Below are 25,336 nucleotides of genomic sequence, written 5' to 3' on the forward strand. Positions count from 1 at the left end.
TTATTATGACGTTCTGTTCATTCAAAAAGATAATGGATTTGCCACCAAAGAAAATTATAACCATGGTTCAGTGGAATTTCATTACTCTAATGTACGTATGTATTGGTAATATACCTGTTAATCAACGGAAAAAGGGTTGACATTAAGGAGGAAACACAGAACTATATATATATATATAATCCACAAAATGAAACTTGTTATTTGATATTGGCAGTCTACATTGAACTTGTTCATTATTCTTTTCCTAAGAGAAAATTACGTTTTTCCGGGAAAGCTTTGGAAAGTAGCACCACAACCACAACCTCAATCTCAAAACCCAAATGCAGCTTGACATGAATCCATGCCAAAGAACTTAAATCTTTTTGAGAAATTCCATGATGTTGGTATTGAAAGCACAGCAAACAACTCGGAAACCTTGGAATCCAGACCCTTTGGCCAGAGCCTCAAACTCTTTCTCTGTTCTCTCTTTCCCACCTGGATTATGTGCCAACATGATCACATCGATGTGAACCACACCTTTTGTGGCCAAGCTAGAGTCTGGAGCCACTGGAAGAATGCATTCTGCCACAATCACCTTCCCATTGTCTGGTAGTGCCTCGTAGCAGTTCTTCAAAAACTTCAAGCAGTGCTCATCACTCCAATCGTGGCAAATCCACTGAATGTATAAATGATATTATAAGTCATTAACACAAACAAGTGAAACATGATTTTGTGGTACCAAAAAGTAACGGCTCAAAACTCGATTCTGAGAAAAGAAAACCCTTGAAAGGGATTTTCAACTAAATATTACTAAACATTTAATCAAATGGACTTTAGTTAGTGAGCAAAATAGCAAAGGCCTTTCTAGAGTAGGTAAGACATTGAAAGGATTCAGAGTTTAATATTCACCTTCATAAAAATAGCATCAGCTTTCGGAACACTCGCAAACATATCTCCACCTACATGCTCCACTCCTACACGAAAACATCAATGTCAATTTTAATGTTAGGTAACTACTAACCAAACAATATTATTCAAATACACAATGCATAACACTATCATGTAACAACTGTTGACAATGCTAGGTAAACTAATATATGCAGGCATTGCAGGGCCTCCAAACTTGACATGATGATGATGCAATTTACAATACCAGGATAAGATGGGGCATCTTCAATGACATGAGGCAAATCAAAATTAATGCCCTTAATAGTGGGATGCTTTGAGACAATCATGTTGATTACAGCTCCAGTCCCACCACCAACATCAACCAGAGATTTAAGACTCTCAAAACCTGTGTAGGTCTCAAGAATTTTCTTCATTGTGATGGTAGAGTGATCAGCCATTCCCTTGTTGAAAACCTTGTTAAACCTTGGATCTGTTCCATGGTACTCAAAGGCTGTCATTCCATAAGCCTTGTTAAATGGAATGCCTCCTTCAAGGACTGCATCTTTCAAATAGTACCTACAAGAACACAATAGTGCCAACCCCTGATTTAACTGTCTATCATATAGTTTAGTTTAATTATTTTAAAACATCACCGTGCTCATGTTCCAACTCTTCTTAATTGTTTAGTCCAGGTCAAGATCACATAAAGTCACTTTGGGCGAAGTTGATACATTTAATTAGCCATATAGTATTATATAAAGTCCCTACAAATAGTACTAATATCAATTGTTAGTAGCCATGTATAATTTTTTATTACTTATATATATATATATTAATCTTTCAAAAATTTATTTCAATTCAAATTCTAATGATAACTAGTTTGATTTTATTCAAATGATAAATTAAGTTTTTTTAATATTCATAATGACATTCCTTTTAACAAAGCCATCATAGTTAAAATATGTATATTTGGTTTCATTCAACTCCCGTCGCGTCATGTAGAGACATGTGAAGAAAACACGATTGGTAATGGTTGAGTATTGACAAAATAATTAGTTGGACCAATATGGAATTGTCTTGCTGTTCATATTGAAAGCCTCAAGAAAATACTACTACTGCTGCTGCCGTTTGTTATTCACAGTCACACTTGCCACGCGATTGGTGATTTTGTGGTTGGTGAGATGGTGACCTCATCATAGTGGGGGGTCCCGCTTGTCATTATATAATTTGGGGTTCTGACTTTTGGCAGAATGCCAGTGGACAATCGTCCTTAATATAATGAAAGTAGTTTAACTTAATCTTCTGCATTTTCTTTGTCTAAAATCCTACTCCACCTTATCAATCATAAGTTAATTAACAATCAACTCGTGTTTGTTTCTTAACAAAATACCTTATTTATTTATTAATTAAATGAAAATCAATAATTAATTTACTAATATAACTAAGATGGAAAAAAACTGCAGGCTACGTGTAAGTGACGGATGTTGAGAGGCAGGCAGGGTCCTATCCCCCTCTTGCTATTTCTTATTTATAGGTGTATATGTATTTTTAAGTTGATAAAGTATAAAATTGTGTAAAATTAATTTTATATGATGATTAATGTTAAATAGTATAAAATTATAAAAAATTATTTTTGATTGTTGTTATTATGATAATGATTAAGATGATAATTAATATAAAATTAGTTGTGTTTGTATTATTATGATTATGGTTAATATTATTATTATTTAAAATAAAAAATAATTTTAATTTTATGTATTAAAATATTAAATATGTTAAAAAATATTACATATTATAAGATAAACATTTAAAAAATTATAAAAAAAAAATTCAGTCCCTTCAATAGAAATTTAGGGTCTCTAGTGTAAAATTTCATTTATGAAAGAAACATATTCCCTCTTTAATAAAGAATTCAGTCCCTTCAATAGAAATTTAGGGTCTCCAGTGTAAAATTTCATTTATGAAAGAAACATATTCCCTCTTTAATAAAGTCAACTATTGTGTGTGTGTGTTTCTTTTATCACTTGCAAGTTATAATATGAGTGGTCACCATTGCGTCTCTAAGATTGTAGATGATAATCATCAATAACAAAACAATCTTCCTAAAATATAAGAATGCCTACTATTGGAAAATTTTAGAATCTGGAATTGATGGGCAAGTAAAACAGAGAAGGAACAAGTAAAAAATAGAGTGGGAAAAAGTGAAATATATACCAGCTTTCCATGAGGACTTTGTCCTGGTTCATGAGGTTGAGCGCAGCAATGGAGACACCATCTTCGTTCTTAACCAAGTACTTGGCAACGGGGGCGAGACCATAGAGCCTCTCAACCTTGCCATCAGGGAGAGTGCGGAGAGAAAAAGAGAGGATATTGTAGCAAGCCAATAGGCGCAATATACGGTCCAACATAACGGGTGCATCAGGGTTCTGTGTTGGGAGCTGAGAAGAAATGTCAGTGGGGGAAAGATGAACACCAGGGCCAGCCTTGGCTATGATTTCCAACAGATCAAGCTCAAGTGCTGATTTGAGGATCATTGGAAGGACAGAAGCACTGGCTAGTTGCATGGCGAAAAGGTTTGCTTCTTCATCAGATACGTGGGTTGGGGTAATCTGAGTCTCACCTGTTGAACCCATGATTCAAGATGTTTGGTTTGCTTTGCCTTAGATTCCGTATTGGAACAGTGTTCTTGCTCTGTGAGCTTGTGAGTTGTGACCACAGGAGGAGCCAAGTGAAGTCACTATATATGTGCATTGATATTCAGCAATGATGTTAATGGCCCACCCATCTACCCTTGTTTCCTGCCTCAACCACTACACCAGGGCCCCACAAACATAATGCGTACACACGCCAACCCAAGTTGTACTTACGTATTTTATATGTCTTTTTGTTATGCTTATGCATCAAATATTAAGTGAAGAGAAGAAAAAAAAACTTATTACTTGACTAACCTCACAAAGAAATAGACAAATTCGTCATTAAGTGGCTGATATAGGGAGTTGGTGGGATTGAAGGTGGAAAAGACTGTTATTTATGTGGGAAGAAGAGTTACTTGGAGAAAAATGAAGATACATCCCACATTTATTCTTTTAAATCGGCATACAAGGTTATAATGATTCATTTTTCACCTGATTCAATTTTTATGTTTGAAACTTGAAAGAAGGCTTGTCAATATGTGTATAGGATGTAATAAGGAAGTAACTTGTATAATAATGCAACTATTTTTTAAAAGGTGTGGACAGAGTGTTTGAGTTGAGGTGGTGGGACACTGAGTCAGAATTACTCAACAAGGCGCGGCGCACCTTAATTATTTTGATTTTAGAGGAATGATTAGTAGATGTCAACTGGTGTGGACAGTTTGGGGAAATATAAATTCACCTATATATGTTTCCAAAAATAAAGGGGGATTTGGTTGTAATATTGGGAAAAATGAAGCCTTCAATCTTGGCAATGGATCACTGCAAGAAATGGGTTTAATGATTCACTTTCCTATTGATTTTATTACCCACGGGGTTGTCCGGATTCACTTAACATAAAGGAAGATGAGGTTGAGGATGGGCATCACTAACAATATATTGGTGGATTTGGAGCGTTGTACAATATATGTGCAATTGGTGGAAGGATGTCGATGTTATGATGCTTAATAGTCAATCGATGAAATTTTGATCATTACAAGCAGACTTTCGTGTTGATTCTTTTTTCTTTCTTTGTACTAATTAGGAGTGATATAAATTGCTGCCAGTCTTAATTCAAGTAGTTGTTGCACAATGATAAAATGTATGATTTTGTAATATGGTAGCACGAATTTGCAGTTTATTAGTAAACCATCACTTCCTTTACTTAATCTCACTTGCGCAATTTGTCATAGTTGTATATAATTTGAATTAAAAAATAAATTAAAAAGAACAAAATATTTAATTTATAGTAACTTATCTCCTAAAGACTTTAATTAAATAAAAAAAATAAAATGATTGAACAAAAGTAATTAATATGTTAAAGTTAAAATTAAATGATTTAAATATTATTTAAGTTTAATCCTTAAAAAAAAAATTCTTGATCAGACTTAATTAGCTCTCAATCCAACTCTAAATTAATTAAGATCCATTTTTATTAATAAAGCATACATGCATGATATGCCATCATTAATGTTGTGTTTGAATTAGGAGTGATATAAATGGAAAATAAATATGAATGATACGAAACAAAGGAAAAATATAGTTGAAAAAATATGTTGTTTGAATGGCTAAAAATAGAAAGGAAAGAAGTGAAGAAAAATTTATGAATGAAAATAAAATGTAAGAAATAAAAATACTTATAAAATGACACCTTTACCCCAATCAAATAAATCAGTACAAAACTACACAACTAATATCAAAACCACATGGGATATAATCAGAACAAAAATGTGGTTTGCATCTTCCACTCCATTCATGGCACTTTGCAAGGAATGAATTTTTCTATATGGGACTCATACCTTTCCACAAATCTTCTCTATATTCCACCCATCTAATAAATAGTGGAAGAGATGTATTTTATTTATTTATTATTATTTTCTCCCTTTTCATTTTTTTACAAATAAACAAAGTGTAAAACTAGAGTAAATCCTCATTTTAGTTCATGAACTTGTGCTGTGTTGTCATAGTATTTCTAAAATTAAAAAAATGTCACTAATTGGCTAAAATCAAAATTCATTATTCAAGTTAAACTCTACCTTTAGCTTTATTAAAAAATTATAATAATAGTAAGTTATAGAATTTGGAAATAATAATAATAATTATAACTTATATTTTAGGAACTAAAATGACGATAATTTCAATTTTAAAGATTCATTATTTCATTTGATATTTTTTCAACTCCAAAAAATACAATAACAAAGTCTCACAAATTCAATAACTAACAAGAAATTTTACTCTATAAAACTATGTATTTCTCATTTGTTCATCTAGTCAGATGAGATTCCAAAACCTTCTAAAATACAAGAGGATAAGAGAGTTATCCAATTTTTTTTACCCATATAATGCAAATAAATTAATTATTTATCTAAATAATACAACTAAAATTTTATTTACATGGATGATACAAAATACTATTCAAGGTGAGAAATCGATCAATTTTTTCCAAAGTAATTTTTCACCTTCTACTTTTTTTCTTGTTTACTTACTTAAGTAATCGATTTCCTAGGAACCAATCTCTTAAGTACATTTTTGTTTTTTATACATTTAAAAATCAATTCCTTGGGAATCGATTTTTTAAGTACTTTTTATTTTTTATTTTTAAATTGTTTTTATATTTTTTTGTATTATTAATTGTTTATATTTATGTTTTATTTAAACTGAAAATATTACTATTTTGCATATTTTGTGTTTTATCATTTTTTGAAGAGTTGAAATCATTTGTATTTTTTATTTTATTTGATTATTAAAATACATAATTAATCAACAATTTAATTGAAATTAAAAAATATATTTAACCAACAAGTTGAATTGAATTAAAATATTTAAAATATCAAATAGATATAAAATTACAAACAATAGAATAAAAAATTTAAATTTAAAACAATACAACAATTTTTTTATAATACAAACAAGACATAAACTTAACATTATTGACTTGAACTTTCACAATAGGAGCATTTTTTTTTATGTATAATTAAAAACAACAAATGCAAATTAAATTAAAATTTTATTTTTTATATAAAAATTAATATATAAATTAATAATTTTTTAAAAGCAATTTAAAAATATTTCTAAAACATTTTTAAAAAAATCAATTAAGAAAAAATGAATTCCTTAATTGATTTTTTAAAAAAAAAATAAAAAAAATCCAGGTTTAGAACTTAATTCCTTGGAAACCTGATTTCTAAATGTATAAAAAACAATATGTACTATTTGGGTAAGTAAACAAAAAGAAAAACAGCTGAAAAATTAGTTTGGGAGAAATCAATTTCTCATGGTGTTTTACATCATTCATAATTTTTTTTGAATGTATTATTTGGATAAATAAATAATTTATTTATATTATTTGGGTAAAAAATTGGAGTTATCCCCGGATAACCGTTTCCTTCCTATCTTTTACACACCTAAGAACCACTCGTCACAGGAGAGTGTCCGCAATTGAACTGGGAATTAACGAGTTACTAGTAGCTCTTTATATTATAGCGTTCCGTTCAATCATAATGATAATGGAATTGAATTGCCACCAAAGAAAATTATTACAATGCTCAGTGGAGTTTGATTACTACATCTACGTATGTATTGGTATTTGGTAATATTCCTGGTGATCAACGGAAACTTAAAATGGTTGGCACCAAAGAGAAAACGTAGAACTATATATATATATAAAAACGCAGTATACATTGAACTTGTTCATTATTCATTTCCTAATGTATTGTATGAAGAGAAATTTACATTTATCCGGGAAAGCTTTTCTAAGTAGTACCACAAGTAGAAAGAGTCTCAAGTCAAAACCCAAATGCAATTTGATATGAATCCAGGCCAAAGAACTTAAACCTCCTTTTTGAGAAATTCCATTACGTAGGTATTGAAAGCACAACAGTGGACTCGGAAACCTTGGAATCCTGATCCTTTGGCCAAAGCCTCAAACTCTTTCTCTGTTCTCTCTTTTCCACCTGGATTATGAGCCAACATGATCACATCAATGTGAACTACACCCTTTGTGGCCAAGCTAAAGTCTGGAGCCACCGGAAGAATGCATTCTGCCACAATCACCTTCCCATTGTCTGGAAGTGCCTCATAGCAGTTCTTCAAAAACTTCAAGCAATGCTCATCACTCCAATCGTGGCAAATCCACTGAATGCGTAAATGATATATATATATATATATATATATATATATATATATATATATATATATATATATATATACAGTAAAGTCATTAGCATAAACAACTTGGAACATGATCTGAGGTAATAAAACCTTGAAAGTTGAAAGGCCTTTAAAGAGAAGGTAAGACATTGGAAGGGATTCAGATTACAAATTTCACCTTCATAAAAATAGCATCAGCTTTCGGAACACTCACAAACATATCTCCGCCGACATGCTCCACTCCTACGCGAAACCATCATTGCCAATTTTAATGTTAGGTAACCAATCCATTAACCAAAATATTTTTATTCAAATACATGCATAACACTAAGTTACTAGCTAACAAATAACAACAGATGACAAATGCTAGGTAAACAAATTAAACTATAAGGAGGACCTCTAAACTAGTTAACTAAACATGATGATTATGCAACATAAAATACCTGGATAAGATGTGGCATCTTCAATGACATGAGGCAAATCAAAATTAATGCCCTTAATAGTGGGATACTTTGAGACAATCATGTTGATTATCGCTCCAGTCCCACCACCAACATCAACTAGAGATTTAAGACCGCCAAAACCTGTGTAGGTCTCAAGAATTTTCTTCATTGTGATGGTAGAGTGATCAGCCATCCCCTTGTTGAAAACCTTGTTAAACCTTGGATCTGTTCCATGGTACTCAAAGGCTGTCATTCCATAAGCCTTGTTAAATGGAATGCCTCCTTCAAGGACTGCATCTTTCAAATAGTACCTACAAGAACACAATCGTGTCACCCTGGTTTAATTATTTTAAAACATAACCGTGCGTCCGTGCCCATGTTTCAACTCTTCTGACTTGTTAGTCCTTTTATTTTTATTTTTTGAAATGTTTAACTTACCCTCACCGTTTCTGCTATTTCAAAATATCCAAAATCCTTCGCCACCTTATGAATCATAAGTTAATCAACAAACAATCAACGTGTTTATTTCAAAAAATACCTTAATTTATTAATTAAATGAATAACATTATTAATCAATAGTTAATTTATTATTAACTAACTGCAGGCTACGTGCCTACGTGTAAAATTTCATGCATGAAAGAAACATGCATATATATTCCCTCTCTAATAGTGTCGGTTATTGTGTTATTTATTTTTTCTTTTGTAATGATTATTGCGTCTGTAAGCAACGATATGGGCATATAAACAAGTGTCCCTACTATCTACGATCTAACTAACTTGCAAGGACCGGTAATGATGTTACATTATTCTGTGTTCAGTTCATGAGCAAGTAGAAAAGATATAGAGAAAGAGTAACAAAAAATGAAATACCAGCTTTCCATGAGGACTTTGTCCTGGTTCATGAGGTTGAGCGCAGCAATGGAGACACCATCTTCATTCTTGACCAAATACTTAGCAACTGGGGCGAGCCCATAGAGCCTCTCAATCTTGCAATCAGGGAGAGTGCGAAGAGAGAAAGAAAGGATATTGTAGCAAGCCAAGAGCCGCAATATGCGGTCCAACATCACGGGTGCGTTAGGATTGTGTGTTGGGAGCTGAGAAGCAATGTCAGTGGGGGAAAGGTGAACACCAGGGCCAGCCTTGGCTATGATTTCCAACAGATCAAGTTCAAGAGCTGATTTGAGAACCATAGGGAGTACAGAGGCACTGGCTAGTTGCATGGCGAATAAGTTTGCCTCTTCATCGGACACATAAGTTGGAGTAATCTGAGTCTCGCCTGTTGAACCCATGATTGGAGCTTTGGTTTGCCTAAGATTTTAGATTAGAAAAAAGTGTTTTTTGCTGTGAGCTTGCTGTGATCTCAAGGGTTCAGTGAAGTGGCTATATATGCATGGAGTGATGGAGATATTAAGAAATGATGTTAATGGCCCATCCACCTATATGTACTTTTGCCCCCACCCCAACAACCACACCAGGGGCCCACAAAGACTTTGTGTACGTACGTTAAGAATCAAATATTGACAATTTCATTGGTACGTTGTTTATATAGGGAGTTGGTGGGAGGGAGGTATGAAATGGAATTCCAGGGTTTAACCAATTGAGCTGGACAAAAAGACTATTATTTATGTGGGAGGAAGAGCTACTTAGAGAATTTGTGTGTTGGGTGACGGGTGTGGTATTGAAGGAAGAGGTCACAAATATGTAAATATGGAGGGAAAATGCTTCCAACATTAATTTATTATGTCATCAAATGGGCATACAAGTTATAAAGTTCACTTTTTACCGGATTCGGATTTATTTTTTAAAATTTTATAGATGAAAGGAGACTCGGACAAATATTGTACAATCTTTATGCTTGGAACTTGGAAGTTATCTCTAGGTATCAACCTTGCAAAATTTGGTACGTAGACTAATTATACCAAATAATGTCAATATGTATGTAGAATGTAACAAAGAGGTAGAAACTAATCAAACTATGACTCCCCTTTTTTTAAATGTCAGTATTTCTCAAAGTTTGTGGTCTTGTGGACAGAGTGTTTGAAATGGCGGTCATTGAGTCATTACTATTACACAACAAGGCGTGTGTTAATTATTTCCAACTTAGAGGATTGGTCACTTCTGATGCATTAAATTTTAGTAGATGGCAAGTGGTGTGTATTCTGTTGTTGTGTGGTCAATTTGGGGAAATAGAAACTCGCTTATGTTTTCAACAAGAACGAGAAATTCGGATGCATTATTGGAGAAGATTAAGCTAAAATCTTGACAATGGATCGATGCAAGAAATGGGTTTAACTATTCATTTTCCTGTTGACTTGATTATCCACAAAAAATGTCTGAATGCAGCATAAAGGAAATTGAGGCTTGAGGATGGGTGATTGGATGTTATTAACTACTATATATTGGTGGGTTGAAAGCGTTGTGGAAGTGGTGGAAGGATGTTGATGTTATGATTCTTAATAGTCAATGGTGAAATTTTGATCAATTACACAGGGAGTGGGGGGGCTTTCGTGCTGATTTTTTTACTGTCTCTGCTTGGCTCAATTATTGAACGGATGCGGTAATTAGAGTGAAGGGTTAGATTGTTGTTGGCCTTTTCCTATATTTGTGGCATAATGAATTAATGATAAAGTGGGGTGATTTTGTAATATGATAGCACGAATCTTGTTGTTTATGAGTAGACCATCACTTCTTCTACTTTGATTGTTACGAGGGGTGATGCGGGTTCATTATGGCATCTTTTTGTAGGGTTGGGAAATTGAATTATTGTACAAGGTGGGGAAGGATATATATACTTTAATGGGCTTAGGTGCTGCATCTATTCTGCAGCAGACACTCTTTTTTCTTGTTTTTGTGATGATGTTTGTGCTGCGGATGTTTCACACCTTGTGATTCATTCTTCAGCTATGATTTTTATTCACACAAAATCTTTACCTTTGCAAATATGCCAAGAAAGAGCAACATTATATTTCTTGATTTTCCTATTGTAACTGGCTTTGGGTACTTGCTTTAGTTCTCTGGACTTTTATGTACTTTTTTCATTGTAGCTTGATTTGGCACGTCTTGTGTTAAGTCTTGCCTAAATAATATTTGTTTTGCCTAAAAAAACAATGAAATTGACCATTTTGCCATGTTATTTTTGCTTGAGTTTCATTAAGTTTTACATTTTGGGGGAGATAACGATCTAAGCATAGGTAATGTTGTTAAAAGTCAAAACTAACTGGTGTGCATTCTATAAATTAGTCTTGGACGGATTGTGTTTATTTGAACTAGGATATTTTCTTTATCTTAATTACATTTTTGGTCTCTCAACTCCATCTTTGTCTTTTCATAGTTGGTCTCAAGTCCGGGTTAAAAAAGAGAATTGTATTAGGTCCTCGGCAACCAACATTAAACTCGTTGTTCTACTTATCATGGACACTTTTGATCTCTCAAATATCATAATTTTGCAATATTAGTCTTCTCAGGTTCCAATTGCACTAGTTAGGTTCCCAAATGTGCTCCCATTGAACGTTGATGTTAGCATGAGGACATGCTAGCACGGGAATTGCACTTTTGATCCCTTGGTATTGTAACTTCGTAATTTTAGTCTCCAAATTTCTAGTTTAGTGCACTTATATGTGGTGAACTAATTGTGTCCCTCAAGTCGTGCTCAAACTTTTGGTACTTTAGTATTACAATTAGGTGATTTTAGTTTTCCAACTTCCAAATTGACATGGTGGACATAAATGAGGAACCAATTCACTAAGTGTTAGCTCTTTATTATAGCGTTTCGTGCATTCATAAAGATGATGGATTTGCCACCAAAGAAAATTATAACTATGGTCAGTGGAGTTTGATTACCATATACATGTATGTATTGGTATTTGTCTATTTGGTAATATATACCAGTTGATCAACGGAAAATTAAAAGAGATGGCACTAAAGAGAAAACATCGAACTATGTATAAACCACAGTATGAAACTTGTTATTACATAAAAGGCAGTATACATTGAACTTGTTTATTATTCTTTTCCTAATGAATTAAGAGAAATTTACATTTTTCCGGGAAAGCTTTTGTAAGTAGCACCACATGCAGAGTCTCAAAGTCAAAACTCAAATGCAACTTATGAATCCACGCCAAAGAACTTAAACCTTTTTGAGAAACTCCATGACGTAGGTATTGAAAGCACAGCACAGGACTCGGAAACCTTGGAATCCAGACCCTTTGGCCAGAGCCTCAAACTCTTTCTCTGTTCTCTCTTTCCCACCTGGATTATGTGCCAACATGATCACATCGATGTGAACCACACCTTTTGTGGCCAAGCTAGAGTCTGGAGCCACTGGAAGAATGCATTCTGCCACAATTACCTTCCCATTGTCTGGAAGTGCCTCATAGCAGTTCTTCAAAAACTTCAAGCAGTGCTCATCACTCCAATCGTGGCAAATCCACTGAATGTGTAAATGATATATTAAAGTCATTAGCATAAACAAGTAGCACATGATTGGGGGTGCCAAAAAGTAATGGCTCAAAACTTGACTATGAGAAAATAAAACCTTGAAAGGCCTTTCTAGAATAGGTAAAATATTGAAAGGGATTCGGATTATGAAATTCACCTTCATAAAAATAGCATCAGCTTCTGGAACACTGACAAACATATCTCCACCGACATGCTCCACTCCTACTCAAAAACATCAATGCCAATTTTGATGTTAGGTAACCATTAGTCAAACAATATTATTCAAATAACAAACTTATGACAAATTGACAATGCTAAGTGATCTAATATACAGGACCTCTAAACTTAACATCACGATGATTCAACATAAAATACCTGGATAAGATGGGGCATCTCCAATGACATGGGGCAAATCAAAATTAATGCCCTTGATAGTGGGATACTTTGAGACAATCATGTTGACTACGGCTCCAGTTCCTCCACCAACATCAACCAGAGATTTAAGACCCTCAAAGCCAGTGTAGGTCTCAAGAATTTTCTTCATTGTGATTGTGGAGTGATCAGCCATCCCCTTGTTGAAAACCTTGTTAAACCTTGGATCTGTTCCATGGTATTCAAAGGCTGTCATTCCATATGCTTTGTTAAATGGAATACCCCCTTCAAGGACAGCATCTTTCAAATAGTACCTACAAGAACACAATCGAGTCATAGTGATAAATGATACAAAGTTTTTAAATTATTTATCATGCAATCAATTATACATTGTAATTCATTTTATTTTTAAACTATCACTTGTGTCTCACATATATTAACTTGTACAGGAAAAAGATTTTTTGCAAAATGATATTTTGTTACTTTTAATCAAAAACGATTTTAGTACTATAAACAAACATTCTCTTTTTAAAATTTGTCTCCTTTAAAGTGAAGATCTGTACTTTAAAGAATAACTTTAAAAAAACATTAAAGAAACTATATCTAACATTTATCTATTTTCTTATCAAATATATATATGATAATACCTGTATGACTTTTACATTTCTAATTTATCTCGAATTTTTATAAATCACTGACTCGTTCTCTTTTCATTTAGGATTCTCTCTTACATTTAGTTATGTATTAAATTATTAATTATTAATACATACATAGAATTTAACTTAATAACAGATCCTTTTATTTTAACTTTTAATTCTCAATAAACAGGGTTAACTTCCCTTGTATTGCTCCCATAACAAAACAATCTTCCAAAAATATAATTTTCTAACTTAGAAGAACATAAAGGCAGAGAAAATGATAATTAGCAAATTTTTGAATATGCAATTCAATTGATGGACAAGTAAAACAGAGAAGGACCAAAGATAGTAAGAAAAAGTGAAATACCAGCTTTCCATGAGGACTTTGTCCTGGTTCATGAGGTTAAGAGCAGCAATGGAGACACCATCTTCGGTCTTGACCAGGTACTTAGCAACGGGGGCGAGACCATAGAGCCTCTCAACCTTGCCATCAGGGAGAGTACGGAGAGAAAAAGAAAGGATATTGTAGCAAGCCAAGAGCCGCAAAATGCGGTCCAACATAACGGGTGCATCAGGGTTCTGTGTTGGAAGCTGAGAAGAAATGTCAGTGGGGGAAAGATGAACACCAGGGCCAGCCTTGGCTATGATTTCCAACAGATCAAGCTCAAGAGCTGATTTGAGAACCATAGGGAGTACAGAGGCACTGGCTAGTTGCATGGCAAAAAGGTTTGCCTCTTCATCAGATACATGGGTTGGAGTAATCTGAGTCTCAGCTGCTGAACCCATGGTTGATTTTAGATTGGCACTGTGAGCTGTGTGACCTCAAGGGTGCCAAGTGAAGTGGTTATATATGCATAGATTGATAAGATATTGAGAAATGAATAATCATGTTAATGGCCCACCCACCTACACTTTTGCCCCACCCCAACTACCACACCAGGGCCTACAAGGACCGTCCGTATGTAATATAGGCATCTTTAAGAAACGAGTTTCTTAATTATCTTTTTATGATTTTATTAATATATTTTTATGATTCTCAAAATATTATCTTACTTTTAAGAAATTCATAAATAATTTTATTTTAATATTAAAAAATAATACTAAGTTTTAAAAAAATTACATATTTATATATTTTTATTATAACTTAATTAGTGTTGAAATAAAATAATTAATTCATTTTTTAAGTTTTTATATATATAAATATTAAATATGAATAACTAAAGAAAATGTTAAACATCAATTAAAAAATAATGAAAATTACATAAAAGGAAATACCTAACAATAAAAATATATTTTTACATAATAATAGATAATTAAATACAATGACATTGAAATAAAAAAAACATAGCAATGAAAAATAGAAAATGTTACATAATATAATTATTGTTATTTTCTTTGTTGAAACGTTCCTAAATATGTTCAACCAAATTTGTTTGAAGTTAGTGATGTTATTGTTTGTCATAAACCTCCGCCCTCCTATAGAGGTATGTTGATTTGATGCTAGGTGAGCACCCGAAGATATTTTGAATATCGACATGTTATTAGTTACCCCATCGTAATCAATATTATTTTGATATGTGTCACGTTTGTCCTCAACAATCGTGATATGCAATATGATGCATGTATAAATGATATTCTTCATTATAGCAGCATCCTAAAAACGTGTCGGATCACGTATAATTGCGAATCAAGATTAGAGCACCTCGAACGCCCGTTTTATATCCTTTCTTGCTGATTCTTATCGTTGTGCAAATAATTTTTGCTTTTCTCCTTGTGACATTAAGATGGTTATTGCAAATGTAGCAAAGTCTAGATAAATGCCATCTACTAAATAGTATCCCATTTATTTTGGATTTTATTCACTGTGTATTGCACTACGAGCGCACGTCCTGACAAAACTTCATCAAACACATTAGATCCATTTAACATAGTAATGTCATTATTTGAACCCACGATGCCAAAATATGCATGCCAAATCCACAAGTCTTGTGATGTCATGTTTCAAGAATGATTGTTGGGTTGTGATGATCACCTTGACAAAATTGATCTTTCTAGTCAATTGGACAATTTTTCCATTTCCAGTACATACAATCAATGGAACCTAACATACCTGAAAATTTGTGTGCCACTTCCATTTGTAGTAGTCGTTCAGTGTCTTCATTATTTGGTCTCCTCAAGTACCAATTCCCAAATATGGCGCAGATGCTTGATACAAATTACTTCAAGCATTCCATTGCAGTGGTTTCACCAATTTGAACATATACATCCACACTGTTAGCAAGTGATCCATAAGTTAATATACGAAGTACAGTTGTGCACTTCTGCAATGGAAATAGGTTTTTTTGACGCAGTGCATCGATCCTCATTTGAAAGTACTCATCATGCAATTCAAATAAACTCATGCCTTCGCATACGAAACCTTCTTTGAAACTGAGTCTCTGTGTACATAGGATTTGCTGAGAAATAGTCATTGATCAATCGATCATGACCTTCCTCACGATCCCGATGTACCACTTTTCTTCTTTGCCTACGCCTAGTGGTGTTGCCAATCTAGTTGTTGTTGGTTTTTAAGTATCAACCTAATGATTTCTTCTTCGATGTTGTCTTTCAATTCCTTATCTATCATTTGATCCGAAGCTTCGTCTAAATTGATGTTTGAATCCATTTTATGTTAATTGAAGTGTTTGAAATCAGAAAAGAAAAATGTTATATAGTTTGTATGGGAACATGTGAGAATAATGAAACGTTGGACATTTATATAGCTTCATTCATAATGACTACTTTTCCAACGACTAGTTTTATAACGACTAATTTTATAATGGTTAGTTTTCCAACGGTTACTTTCCCAACGACTGCTTTTATAATGATTAGTTTTGAAACATAAAATTCTGAATTTAAAATACATAACAACCTACACAACTAAAATTAAAGACCAAACAAAACATTAGTACATAACAACTAAACATCTAATATCCTAGTTTTTTCCTAATATGGTCACAATACTTTTTATGGTATTGGAATTGTTGCTCAGACATGTTAGATCTATCATTTATGAGGATTTTATACTCCATTCACTTTTCCTATGCTTCATTTAACTAAATAAGTTTTGATGTGTTCACATTTTTCTCTTTCATTACACGTTCAATGTCAGATAAATCGAGTGTTAGAAGCTTTTTTTCCTTTGCTCTTCCTTTTTGTTGTTTCTTGTCGAATTAGGCGAGCATTGGTGATGGGGTATCATATTCTTCGACTTCAGTGAATGTCTCTGGGTTAAAAGACAACGAGTAATCTCCATAAGCAAAAACCTTTGTTCTTTTTGAACACTTTGACATAAATTCTGCATCGAATTTTGGTTGATCTTTCAACAACAACTAAGCATGTTCAACCTCAAATTTTTTTACCAGTAAGCATCATCCATAATATCTTTATGAGTAAATCATATGAGTATCTTGTGAGTAAATCCTATGTTTATCTGCTTGCTTGTAGCACCCATTAAACTTTTGAACTAGAGGGTGGATTTTGTTCCACCGAGATTTCAATTGAGTTCAACTTCTTTCACAAAATTGCCCGCTTTGACGCACATTGGCATTGTTGTGCACACTTTTTATCCTTGCCTAATATTGCTTTGATGTTTGGTTGACTAATATAATTGAATTCTTTGACACATTAAGCCACAATCGGACGAGAATCACATCTTTTGTCACTGAGAATATTGTGAGTTTTTTTTTTCCACTAGAATTTTGTTCTCCCTCATCTAGTTGAATATTGTCTAGATCGATTGGTGATTCAACTTCATTGCTAAGGGGCTCAATATTGGATAAAGAAGGCCTATAAGATGTGTTTGAGTTGGTGGTTGATTACAAAATTATGGATTTTGAGAACGATCACTGATAAGTGACTCTACATTGGATGAATGATGCATATACCACATGTGTGGGGGTGGTGGATACATAACATATTACGATGGATTTTGAGAATTTTTTACTAGTATGAGGTGGTGGATACATAATATACTGCGATGAGTTTTGTGAATTTTCAGTGGTATGTGGTGATTAGTTTTGCAAATGATTGTAATAATATTAATAATTATATTGATTGAGATTTATCTCAAAGAGAATAAATAAAACTAAGGTTTGCCAAAAACAAGAAAAATAAAGTAAGAAATAGAGGAATTGTGTACAAAACTTCATCGTTAAAACTCATATTTATACTATCAATAGTTAACAATAAAAATTTAGTACTCACAAAAAATTTAATCTTGCTCACAATGACAAGTGATAAATATTAGTAAGATTGATGGCAAAAGGTAAAATAAAAGTAGGTGCAATTGACATATAAAATTAAACAAAGAATAAATGCTAATATTTTATTTTGCTTTATTTCATTTTTGAAGAAAAAAAAGAAGCTTCCAGTGCCTTTTTTTCCCTTCATCTCTTCACTTTCCTCTTTGTCATTTTCCTCGAGAATCAACCTTTCCACTATCATGCACAATACTAGATACATATGAAATCCACAATGCACCACTAATAACTCTTGGATTAATTTATGATGCACAGTCTTATTATACACCCATCTGTACCGAAACTTTATCATTCTTACCTTTTTCCTTCTCCGATAGTCCTCCACGTCTCCGACCACTCTTCCACCGCTTCCGGCGGTTCTGTCGAGACGCACCCACCACCGCCCACAAACGTCGCCGTCTCCCACCAACCCTCCTCCACTTCCCTCTCCGCCTTCATCCCCAAATCCCGCACCCCCACCGCTGGTAAAAGAATGTGAATGAGAGAAGAACTCCACTGAACCCCACACCCGGTTGCCTGCAAATTCCGCCCCCTTCTTCAAAGATACACTAACCACAGTCTCTCTCCAATTTCCCTAACATAAAAACCCACTTTTCTGTCAGCCACTTTACCCTAACAATGTTTTCTTTGAATGCAAACATGATGGCACAATACTCCCTACGCTGCAATGGCAAAGAGTGATTGAGAATGGAATAGAATTTTTGTGCGTTGAATTGTAAAGGAGTGGTTTTTATTGGAATCTTTGTACACTATTTTTTTTTTCCGAACCACAATTTCTTTCATTTGATTGTGTTGTGCAATTTCTTTAACTTTGAATTGGGTTACATCTTGATTTTGATGGTTTGAATGTTCTTCTCTGTTATTAATTTTGAAATTGCTATCTGAATTTGAGTATGGCTTCTTCCATCCATCTGATTTCCATCACTGCTTTTGTGAATCTGATTTGTTGTTTTGTTTTATCTAAAACAATCTTGGATCTGATTTTGGGGAAGGAACGCTGCCTGTAGCGTTTGGGGGCAGTGGTGGGTGCATCTCAACGGAGCCGTCAAAAGGCGGTGGAAGAGTGGGCGGAGGCAGTGAAGGGGTTGGCGGAGAAGGAGGAAGAATAGGAAGGATAGGCGCTGTTTGTGGGTGGTGATGGGTGTGTCTCGACGGAGTCGTCGGAGGTGGTGGAAGAGTGGCCGGAGACGTGGAGGATTATAGGAGAAAGAAGAAGGATAAAGTTTCAGTACAGATGGTATATAATAAGACTTTGCACCATAGGTTTATCTAAGAGTTATTATTAGTGGTGCATAGTTGGTGAAAATTTTCAACGAATGGTAGGAAGTATCAGAACTTGGTCAATATATATAACACGATAGGAAAAATGAATATTTGAAATTGAATACCATTTGTCTACTTAGGTAGGACAGGTTAGACTCTTATGTACATTAGTTGAAAGTCTAATAGTGACATACTACTATTACGAAACACGTAGAATGTAGATGTCCCATTTTCAATAAGGAGAATAAAAACTTAAACGAAATAACAGTTGACATTTGTCATAAAAAATCTTTCAAATAAAATAAATAAATCATGTTCATTAATTAAAAGGAGGTACAAAGACAGTTGGAGAAAATTTGAGGTTTTAAATATTTATTCCAATTTCCTTTTAAAGAAAATATCATTAATCTTAAAATTAGCGCACAAGGTTTACAATTACAAATTAATATCAGGGCTAAAATTTCGTCGTAGTCTTTGATATGACCAAAAACTATGTTATCATTGTAGCTGCGGTTGTAATTAAAACCGTTTTGTAAAACTGTTATCATTATTTGATAATTCATTTGTTATATTTTTTTTTACTAAAATAATTTTTTTCCTTTTATTTTCTTAAATCTATAATTTTTATTTTTTTATTTTTTAATCGAGACATTTCATTAAAGTTCACAATTTTAGTCTATATTTTTAAAATATTTCATCCATCACTTTTTATTTTTTTTATAATTTTGATTCTTGCTATTAATTTAAAATATTGACCGACGTATGTTTATATATTTTGTTCTTTATGTACTTTGTAAACATTAGGTGTATTCCTTATGTACTTTGTAAACATTAGGTGTAATATCCATGTGATAAATGTTTTTTTAAAACTATTTAATTACTAATGAGTTTAATTTATTAAAAAAGATAATAAAAAGTATATAGTCAAATCTTAAATTGAAAGGAAAAATTAAAATCATAATTTTTTTTAAAAAGTTAGAGATGAAATGTTTAAATTAAAAAATATAAGGATTGAAATTACAATTTTTTTAAAAATGAAGGAAAAGTGTTTTAATTAAAAAATAGGAAGACTAAAATCACATATTTAAATAAATTAGGGGACAAAAATTATATTTTAGCCTATTTTTTTAATAGAATTCATTTGTTATATAGAAATCACAATATTTGAAATTTTTAATTATATTTATATAAGCTAGTGTTAATTTATTATTATTTGTATGATAACATAATATTAAATTATTTTTCTGTAAAAAACTTTAGGTGGTAATTTGGTTTATTTTATGTTTCTATTCTATCTTTTCATTCACAGAACTCTGGAAATGAAAAGTGTAATAACATACATACATATATATATATATATATATATATAAGTGATAAAAAAAACAAAAACAAATTACACACTCCTAAGGGTAAGAGGAGATTTTCCATATTTCAGAATTAGGTTAAATCACCCATTTAAGTAAGATCAGAACTACAGTAAAGTTATGAATCTCAGCATTTTCCCAAAATGAATTGTACGTAGTTACTAAAAACAGTATTTTAGCTTACCCCCTATTTGTTAAGGAATATAACATCGTAATAGTTTTGGTAGCATCTCCACGTCAGGCTAGTTCACATCTTACCTAATTTTTAAAAGAAATGATATCAAGTATAAATTAGAAGAAATAAAAAAAGGTGGAACCTACTAGTGTTTTTTTTTCTTCCTGTGATTGAGGCTTGAAACCTACTAATTATTGTGTGACGGACACATAGTCATCGTATGTCACTTTCGATACTTCTAAATTTTTTATTTTAATTATAAATTTTATTTTCTGATTTTAAATAATTTTTTAAGTCTTATATTAGATTCATCTTTTAACCGTGTGAATTTTGATGATTCTTATGAAAGAAATAGATTTTCACGTGAATATTTGATCGTCGACTCTAATAATAAATCTAAAAAGGTGAGAACATGAAATTAATATTTCTTTTCAAGAATTACTGTTCAAGATTTTCTTAACTTTTAATAAACTCAAAATTCCACAAACATTTTAAATTCCCAACAACTTTGGGAATTTCTTACTCATGTTTGACACCACATACGAGGAAGGAAGCACGACTGCTTCAAACTAAAATATACAGTACTTAATTAATTAGATAATGGTTATTATGTACGATTATTTGCATATATTTTAATAAAAGGCAATCCTTTATATAAAAAGGAATTTAATTTAATTGGTCGAAGAAAATGTCTGAATTATTATTATAAATTTCTGATATTGTTTTTAATTCCTATAAATAAAAAAATTCCTGTGTCAAGATACACATATTAGAGCTTTATCTTTGAGCTATAACTTGTCTTTTGTGCAGTAACACTGCAGCTTGCTTGATAAGTTTTTAGGGAGATACAGGGAAGATGAAATGTAGTTTGGGTTTCTAAGGGTGTGAAAAACATGAGGTGAAGCAGTATGCTTTGCTGTGGAGGGCTGTCATTGTATAGAAAGTTCGTGTGGTGTGTCTTTGCTGAGATACCGGTGCCACGCATGATGCTTTAGCTATGGGGTTAACTTATATCTATATACATCTGCTGAAATATTGATATATATCTTAACCTGCCTGCTGGGATATGGTCACTTGCAGTATATTTCTGTAATGATGGGTACCGCTGGTACCATATATTTATATAAAAGTGTTCTTTTACTGATTCAAAAAAAAAAAAATGATACACATAGAATATATATGTATTCAATACATATACGGAGAACAGTTTTTTTTTCATCGTCGACAAAATAAGTATAATATATTGATACTTGGGTATTAGATATACCTGGAAAAAAAATTACAGCGTTTTATCGGCTCGATCATAGCCATTCACCAAGCAAAATACATCCCAATGATGGTATGTCTCATTTAATGACCTTAACTTTGACCAAAGAAAATGATAAATAACCAATCAAGCAAATGGAGAACAGTTGATGTCTACTTTTCGAAAACATTTTAATTATACAATAAACTCCTTTTAAGATTTCCTATAAATAATTATAAAGTGCGTTTTAAGAATTAATTAAGATTTTTCCTCCTTAATGACTATCATCCAAAGTGGAAAAATACTTTTCATTTTTTTGGGAAAAATACTTTTCATGATCGTATGCAAAATTTAAAACACACACAAAATATTGATAAGAATTTCATAATTTGTTAAATCGCCATTAATACCGCAATAAAATCATCTTTGCTTATTAAAAAACATTAATTTTAATCGATTTTAGTCTTAACTTTTAAGACATCTTTAATAGGGGTTCTTTTGAGTTCAAAAATCTCTATTTACTAGATCTACTATTATTTTTATTTAAGAGTTTTCCATGTTGAAGGTAATTCCAAGGAAATAACTCTACTTTTGTTAGAAAGTATTATTTTTAATGTCATTGAGAGAAAAGAGAGGTTCAATTTTTTTTTCAATTAAAATTCAATAACCCAAATTGGGTTCTACTATTACAACAAAAATAACAAAAGTCTTTACATCCTAAGTAATATCATGGGACCCACAAAAAATAGTTCAATAATCCAAAATAAGTTTTTTCACTAAAATTACTGAATCATTTTGTGAAAAAAAAACAAGTTTAACATTTTGTTTTAGAAATTATAAAATGTCTTATAAAAAAACCCATTAATTTATTTAAATTAAGCCTTATACTCCTTTGGTTCTCAATTATAAATTCCTTTACCAAAATTTGTTTATTCATTTTTATAAGATTATTTTTTAATTTTTAAATGTATTAATTATTTTTTTTCTATACGTATACTTACTTTATTATTTTTTATTCAAACATTAAGGAGAAATAAATAAGTATATAAAATTATAATTTTATAATGATAGTATAAATAATTCACAAATTTAATATAATAACTATTTTTCTTAGGAGCATAAATTAGTTGAAATAAAAGGAAATATTAAGTACTATAGGGGCTTTATGAACAAAGTAAATGGGGCTTTGTTTTAGGGAGAAAAATTTGAAGAGAATGAGATATATGTTCTGGCATGCAACTTGTTGGTGCATTTGGTTAATGCGTAATAGGATTATTTTCAAAGACAAAATTGTGCAATTGTCTTGGATAGCTCAGATCAAAGACACCACATGGTTCTGGTTTCTTTATAAGTATGCGCACTGGCGGGGGCTGTTCTACTCTAATTGGTGCATCCGTGCATGAATCCAAGGGATGAATGCATCTTATAGATACCTTGGTTGTTCGATATGTCAAAAGGTTTTTTGGAGCTTTGGCTCACTCTTTTGGATAGGCTTCAGATAGTTGGGGGCTTCAGATAGTTGCTTCTACAAATCCTTATACTGTACAGCTTGTGCAGGATATGTATATCTTTCCCATATATATTAATATATATTTTGCCTCCAAAAATAAAGGACTAGAGGGAGTAATTGCCAAGAAAATGTCATTGCCTTTGATGAAGCCAGACTTCCACATTGAAAAAAAAAAACTTAGCCTACAAGATGTGGTGGGATCTTGAGATGATTAATGGAAATGGATTCGCAGCTTTTCTAAGAAGATATATATAGGGACAACATCATCCTTGTAGCTGAGCTTTGGGGAGTTTATATTGGGTTATGCATATTGCCAAAGCCAAAGGTCTGCAAGTTGTGGAAGTTCAAGTGGACTTACAAATTGTTGTTAGAAGCCTCACGGGGGAAAAAGATAAATGTGCCATGCACCAGTTGGAGTGTAATTGCTGCTATTCGTCGCCTAATATCATATAGCTAAACGGAGAGTTTCTTTTACTCACATTTATTGAGAGACGAATCAATGTACTTGTTAGATGGAGGAGGACTTTCTGATGTTTTAACAATCATCTTTTTTTAGCCAACTGCTCTCTATTGATACTGTTGGAGTTGTGGCTCCATGTATATAGTTACTATATAACTTTTTTTCCTAGGTCTTTAGATTCATTTTTTTACAACATAATACTCTCTCTCATTCTATTTATATTTATATTTATCAGATGCAAACTAAAAATAACATTTTATCATTCTTGTAAGACTAAATTCATAATTCATAATGTTACTTGCATTTGTTGCTTTTAGACTAAAATTCACCAAATTAAATAATCTAATAAAAAAATTATGTGATATGTCTATTATAATAATTTTTTTTAACACAAATTAGATTTTCATCTTTTTTTGGAATTGAAATCATATAAACATGTCTTTTTTTATGTTCTATCACTTATATTATGTCACATCAATTAAAAATAAGGTTGAAATGTTTAAAAGGATAAAAAGATTATATAATTTTTTTGATTGATGGGACATAATATAAGTGGTAGTAAAGATAGAGACTTATGGGACCAATGATTTTAATCTCCTTCCTCTTGGTAACTATTTTTACTAAATAACTTAAAAATATTGTTTTCTTTTTCTAAGATTTGTTACTTTTTAGGAAATACAAATTTTCAACTTAAAATCTAAAAAAAATATTTGCCAACATCCCCTAAAAAATGATAATATGTATATTGCAAAAAACAACATTATTTTTAAATTTGTCTAATGGTCTTAAGTTTGAGTATTGAATATAAAATTATTCAATTGTTAATATGTATATTTCACGTGTATTATCTGGTATAAGATTATTCTAATTTATCTAGTAGTCTTAAGTTTAAGTATTAGGTATAAACATGCATTCTACATAAAAAGACAACTACATTATTTCCAGGATAAAAAGTGGAGAGACTAGAGAATATATAAATTAAAAATAATAATTAATATTCTTATTTTATGTTAAAATTACTTTTTGACTTTTTAATATGATCTCTATTATATTTTTTTCCTTCTCATCTATACAAATAATGTATATAATGTAATGGGTGGAGTTTAAGTCATAATCGAACAAGAGTAAGTCTTTAAATTGACTGTAAAAAAAAATGTCTTTAAATTAGTTCGCAAAATTGCTTGAGTTGGACATTTTAATCCTTAAAATGTTAAGTGTTCCATTAGTCCATAATTTTACATAATGTCATTCACTTTAACTCTTTCAGTGTAAAATGGTAAAAAAAAAATAAGGATAAAAATTATTAAAATGAATGACTTTCTGGGGAGTCATGGAGTAATAGAGATCTTTTAAAATTAAAAAAAAAAACTAAAAAATCATGCCTAAACAATTCCAATGAATAAGGGTTTCCTTAAATAATTAATATTATTTTTAATTTT

At 31.8% G+C, this 25,336-nt stretch overlaps 3 protein-coding genes across 3 annotated transcripts; all 3 read right to left on the reverse strand.

Moving 5' to 3' along the window:
• Window positions 1–142: 142 nt before the first annotated feature.
• Window positions 143–3,597, reverse strand: LOC114415629 (caffeic acid 3-O-methyltransferase). Its single transcript, XM_028380414.1, has 4 exons — window positions 3,082–3,597; window positions 1,133–1,443; window positions 889–953; window positions 143–655 (listed from the first exon to the last, which is right to left on the reverse strand). Exons 1-4 carry the CDS (start codon window positions 3,498–3,500, stop codon window positions 353–355), a joined length of 1,098 nt encoding a protein of 365 aa, XP_028236215.1. The 5' UTR covers window positions 3,501–3,597; the 3' UTR covers window positions 143–352.
• Window positions 3,598–7,258: 3,661 nt separating this feature from the next.
• LOC114415631 (caffeic acid 3-O-methyltransferase-like) lies at window positions 7,259–9,481 on the reverse strand. Its single transcript, XM_028380416.1, has 4 exons — window positions 9,002–9,481; window positions 8,132–8,442; window positions 7,867–7,931; window positions 7,259–7,673 (listed from the first exon to the last, which is right to left on the reverse strand). Exons 1-4 carry the CDS (start codon window positions 9,418–9,420, stop codon window positions 7,368–7,370), a joined length of 1,101 nt encoding a protein of 366 aa, XP_028236217.1. The 5' UTR covers window positions 9,421–9,481; the 3' UTR covers window positions 7,259–7,367.
• A 2,569-nt stretch (window positions 9,482–12,050) lies between these two features.
• LOC114415633 (caffeic acid 3-O-methyltransferase-like) lies at window positions 12,051–14,413 on the reverse strand. The gene is made up of 4 exons (XM_028380417.1): window positions 13,946–14,413; window positions 12,944–13,254; window positions 12,726–12,790; window positions 12,051–12,560 (listed from the first exon to the last, which is right to left on the reverse strand). Exons 1-4 carry the CDS (start codon window positions 14,362–14,364, stop codon window positions 12,258–12,260), a joined length of 1,098 nt encoding a protein of 365 aa, XP_028236218.1. The 5' UTR covers window positions 14,365–14,413; the 3' UTR covers window positions 12,051–12,257.
• Window positions 14,414–25,336: the final 10,923 nt, after the last annotated feature.

Source organism: Glycine soja, chromosome 6 (assembly GCF_004193775.1).
Source record: "Glycine soja cultivar W05 chromosome 6, ASM419377v2, whole genome shotgun sequence".
NCBI classification, from domain to species: Eukaryota; Viridiplantae; Streptophyta; class Magnoliopsida; order Fabales; family Fabaceae; genus Glycine; species Glycine soja.

Bases quoted from the DNA above. Each gene is read 5' to 3' on its own strand.
- LOC114415629 (XM_028380414.1), bottom strand. From the start codon at position 3,500: ATGGGTTCAACAGGTGAGACTCAGATTACCCCAACCCACGTATCTGAT. The intron at 954-1,132 runs GTATTGTAAATT...GTTTTCGTGTAG, and splicing joins AGATGCCCCATCTTATCCTG to GAGTGGAGCATGTAGGTGGA. The intron at 656-888 runs GTGAATATTAAA...TTATACATTCAG, and splicing joins CTGATGCTATTTTTATGAAG to TGGATTTGCCACGATTGGAG.
- LOC114415631 (XM_028380416.1), bottom strand. From the start codon at position 9,420: ATGGGTTCAACAGGCGAGACTCAGATTACTCCAACTTATGTGTCCGAT. The intron at 8,443-9,001 runs GTATTTCATTTT...GTGTTCTTGTAG, and splicing joins AAAGTCCTCATGGAAAGCTG to GTACTATTTGAAAGATGCAG. The intron at 7,932-8,131 runs GTATTTTATGTT...GGTTTCGCGTAG, and splicing joins AGATGCCACATCTTATCCAG to GAGTGGAGCATGTCGGCGGA.
- LOC114415633 (XM_028380417.1), bottom strand. From the start codon at position 14,364: ATGGGTTCAGCAGCTGAGACTCAGATTACTCCAACCCATGTATCTGAT. The intron at 13,255-13,945 runs GTATTTCACTTT...GTGTTCTTGTAG, and splicing joins AAAGTCCTCATGGAAAGCTG to GTACTATTTGAAAGATGCTG. The intron at 12,561-12,725 runs GTGAATTTCATA...TTACACATTCAG, and splicing joins CTGATGCTATTTTTATGAAG to TGGATTTGCCACGATTGGAG.